Source organism: Malus domestica, chromosome 03, assembly GCF_042453785.1.
Source record: "Malus domestica chromosome 03, GDT2T_hap1".
Lineage (NCBI taxonomy): Eukaryota > Viridiplantae > Streptophyta > Magnoliopsida > Rosales > Rosaceae > Malus > Malus domestica.
Window position 1 is genome coordinate 34,117,524 of NC_091663.1, and position 3,917 is coordinate 34,121,440.

Genomic DNA, 3,917 nt, shown 5'->3' on the forward strand with positions numbered 1-3,917 from the left:
TCAGAGATGATATAAAACCGGTTATATGACAAACTCTCTTATCGACTTTCCATGAGCGAAAGAGATAAAACTCATTGATGCCGCAACTGTGTCAATAACCGACAGGCAAGAGCTCGCCCCACACTTCTAAATGAAACTTCCGGTTTCCTATCCACCATCAGTACCAGATTGTTAAAGCACATTTCCATCTCTACCAATTCAATAAATTCAACGGCAAAAATTGGGAATATAAGTAACATATGCCACAGTATTGTACCACACCAGATTCTGAAATTTAAAAGATAAAATTGCTCACCAAAACGGAAAAGGATCCTTGCTGGATTCTTTTCCTGGGATCATCCTAGGGATCCCGTGATCGTGACAATTCATCGAACATCGTACGATCAGAAATCATTTCAAATTTTAAAATTTAAAATTGAATATAAATAATATTTAACGAAAACTGACCGCACAATATACGATGAACGATTACGAGATCCCTAAAAAAAAAGTTCTGGCAAGGATCCTTTTCCCACCAAAACAATGAAAATAGAGAAAAATATGGCTTATTCCGAACGCAAATGAAAATTTACCACACCAGATTCTGAAATTTAAAAGATAAAATTGCTCACCAAAACGGAAAAGGATCCTTGCTGGATTCTTTTCCTGGGATCATCCTAGGGATCCCGTGATCGTGACAATTCATCGAACATCGTGCGATCAGAAATCATTTCAAATTTTAAAATTTAAAATTGAATATAAATAATATTTAACGAAAACTGACCGCACAATATACGATGAACGATTACAAGATCCCTAGAAAAAAAATTCTGACAAAGATCCTTTTCCCACCAAAACAATGAAAATAGAGAAAAATATGGCTTATTCCGAACGCAAATGAAAATTAAAACTTATTGACTAAAACACGAACATATTACTATAAGTTCAACTTATTGAAAATCACACAAGCCCAAGAGACCGTCGCAATTCTCGAGACAACACGAGTATATGCCAAGTTTTCTTCAGTCTTTCATCATCGAATTTTGTTGCCCATCTTCTCCTTCTCCTTTGAAAACAAGAAAAAAGAAAATAAACAATTGAGTTCCAGCAAGGAGGTTTGAAATAATAATATCATTAAGCCACTGAAAAAATGTAAACCATAAAATATTTATCTTTTTCTCTTTTCCTTATTTTCGCAGACTAAAATAACAAAATTTCCCAGATAATAAAAAAGCAAAGGGCAAAATAATTTAGTAAACATATTATTTTTATTGCTATTAGTAAATCCGACCCTTACATAAAAAACGTAGAAGGGATCAAACGGTTGTTATGCTCTACCATTTATAGGGTCATATACGATGTTTCACTTAACCTAACAGTTAAAAGTAAAAGTACAAGAAAAATCCAAAAATTATCAAAATTTTACTGCTCATCTTCCATGACGGAAGCCAAACCAGTCACGATCTTTACTCCGGTTACCGACGATCTCTTGGGCTTCAGCTCCGGCGGTTTCCATTCCTTCACTACCACCGCATTTTCCTCCTCACCAGAACTCGCCGACATCTCAAACACCGACTCGCAGCCCAACTCATCATCCTCCCGCGAGTTCTCGCCCTGACTCTGTCCCAAATCGCCGGCCTCCGGAGTCTGAGTCGAATCGGAAGGCGCCGGCGTCGCTCGACTGTGAGGAGACAGCCACTTGACCTTGATGTACTCCGCTTTCCTCCACGGCGGAACGTGCATCCCCTTCTTTTTCAAGCTTTGTTTAGCCGCCTCCGACACCACCGCGATGATCCGCCACAGACGGTCGGGTTTCCCGACGAAGATGTACGGAAGCGTTTGGAGAATCGCCTTGTAGCTCTTCGACGGCCGTGCGATCTCGAATTCCGATCTGAAATCGACGTCGATCAGCAGTCTCTCTCCTCTGACGATCACGTCAACGTAATCATATTCTCCTGCAAAAAAAAATCAGCAAATTTTAGTCCTGATAAATTCCAACAATTCCAAGACGGCGTCGTATGGATCGATATATTTGGAAGGCGGAAAGAGAAAGTACCGGCGGGATAGGAAGGCGCTTTTTCCCAACGAGATTTGCAAACCGACGCGTCGTATCCGAGAGCTAACAGACTATCAGAAACGACGGTTCTGCAGGCGTCGTCTTTCCGCTTGCAGCAGGCCTTGTTTTTCTCAACGATCTTCGCCGCTTCGGCTAGCAAGTTCCTCTCGCTGACGCTCTGGCACGAAACCAAACCCTGTGGAAAAACATTTTCATATCAAAACGAAGTCGTTTTTTGGCTGTTGAAACCCCGGAGAATCAAATACTTTATTTACCTTGAGAAGCTCGCATGCTTCGGCGGAGCATGCCACGTTGGAGTCGCCGAAACCGCCAAACAGCTCCGATTCGTCGCCCGAACTGTCGTTGCCGTTGAAGCAGTTGCAGCGGTTCCGGCTGCACCGCGCCACAGCCGATGATTGCTTCTCGTTGCTGTCCTCGATGAAATTCTGGACCATCTTCGTCAAGCACATCGAACTCGGCTCGAACTCGGCCGATCCTCCGCCGCCGCCTGCTACGACGCCGTCCTTGTTGAAATGCGGCTCCTCGATTTCGACGGCGGCCTTCTCTGCCGCTGCAGAGTTTTTCAGTACGTTAGTGAACGGCCGCTCGAAGAGCCGCTTGAGCCGCGACTTCGCGGCCACCGGCTTGACCGGCTCGAACCGAGTCAGCTCGTCAGAACTCGTGCGAAAATCGATCGGTTGGATTTTCAATGAAAAAGGCATGACCGGCGTGATCAAATTCACGAGAAAAAAGAAATCAGAACCTCCGATCGTCTTCACAAAGTCCCTCCATTTCCACAAGGTTAAAGCTTCCTCTCAAGCTTAATCAAAAAAATTAAGCCTAATTCTCTACTTATTATACTAATCAATTTTCTCTCCGCAATCACGTTCAAAATCCGAGACCAAAGAGTTAAACTTTTACGCTAAAAAAAAAAACCGAAATTACAACATTCAAACCCCGAAAGCGAAAGGCAGAGGGTTCTAATGCCGATACATCGATCAAACACCTTCACTGACAACTCCACAGCATCTTCTCGCAACTGAGATCGATGAAACAGAAATCAAGAAAAAAATTAGAAAAAAAATATTCCGGACTAAGCTAAATTCGAGGCTCCTGAGCGAGATGAAGAACAAGTAGCAAGTACCTTTTAATATCCAATATTATATAGTTTCTTCTGCCTCCAGTTTGCCAAACAAAGCATTGAATAACTTCGAAACTCTGCCAGGTAAAAGTCGCTTTTGCGTAGGATTTTCTCTGGAAATGCGGTTAGGGTTCCCGAGATACGCGACGGCACGAGAACGTCATGATGCTGCTGCTGGTATCCTCAATTCCGAGACGATCGGCGGCGGGAAACTCCATTTTCCGGCGATACCTGTTCCCGTTCGCCGGCGAAAAACCTAGAAATTTCGAGAAAGAGAGAGAGAGAGAGGTGAAAACGAAATGAGAGCTGCTTCCTCTGTTTCTGGTTTTTTGTTGTTACGGATGCAAAAGAGCAAAAGGTGTGAGCTATAAAAAGAGGAGCTGCTGACTAAGACTTCGGCCCTCCACGTAGATATCCTTCGTGGCAAAGTATTCAATCCGTCGAGGGAGGGGTACGTGTCGTAAGCGCGAACCGGGCTCGTTAAGCTGTCGCCGTTTCGTGCTGACACGTTACGGTTTTGTGGCTACGTGGCGACTTGGTTCCGCATTTTATGTCAAATGCCCTTGGGTTTTGCTAATATTACCGGTGTGCGGTGGTTGTTTTCGAGGCTCTCGTGATACGGGCGCTCTCGATCCCAAAACCGCCCTCACGTTCGTGGCGTGGTCCGAGTTCCAAAAACAATCTGTTTTCTGGTTTTTTTTTTTCGTAACTTGTTTTGACTGAAAAGTCCTCTTCCGGGGG

General features: G+C 43.8%; 1 protein-coding gene across 1 annotated transcript; it reads right to left on the minus strand.

Moving 5' to 3' along the window:
* Positions 1-845: 845 nt before the first annotated feature.
* Positions 846-3,521, minus strand: LOC103419070 (uncharacterized). Its single transcript, XM_070819370.1, has 5 exons — positions 3,180-3,521; positions 2,311-3,074; positions 2,036-2,231; positions 1,406-1,934; positions 846-1,045 (listed from the first exon to the last, which is right to left on the minus strand). The coding sequence occupies exons 2-5, from the start codon at positions 2,755-2,757 to the stop codon at positions 940-942; spliced, it is 1,278 nt and encodes a 425-aa protein (XP_070675471.1). The 5' UTR covers positions 2,758-3,074; positions 3,180-3,521; the 3' UTR covers positions 846-939.
* Between the last annotated feature and the right edge of the window lie 396 nt (positions 3,522-3,917).

Bases quoted from the DNA above. Each gene is read 5' to 3' on its own strand.
- LOC103419070 (XM_070819370.1), bottom strand. From the start codon at position 2,757: ATGCCTTTTTCATTGAAAATCCAACCGATCGATTTTCGCACGAGTTCT. The intron at 1,935-2,035 runs GTACTTTCTCTT...TTTTTTTTGCAG, and splicing joins AGCGCCTTCCTATCCCGCCG to GAGAATATGATTACGTTGAC. The intron at 1,046-1,405 runs GTAAAATTTTGA...TTGTTTTCAAAG, and splicing joins TCCGTCATGGAAGATGAGCA to GAGAAGGAGAAGATGGGCAA.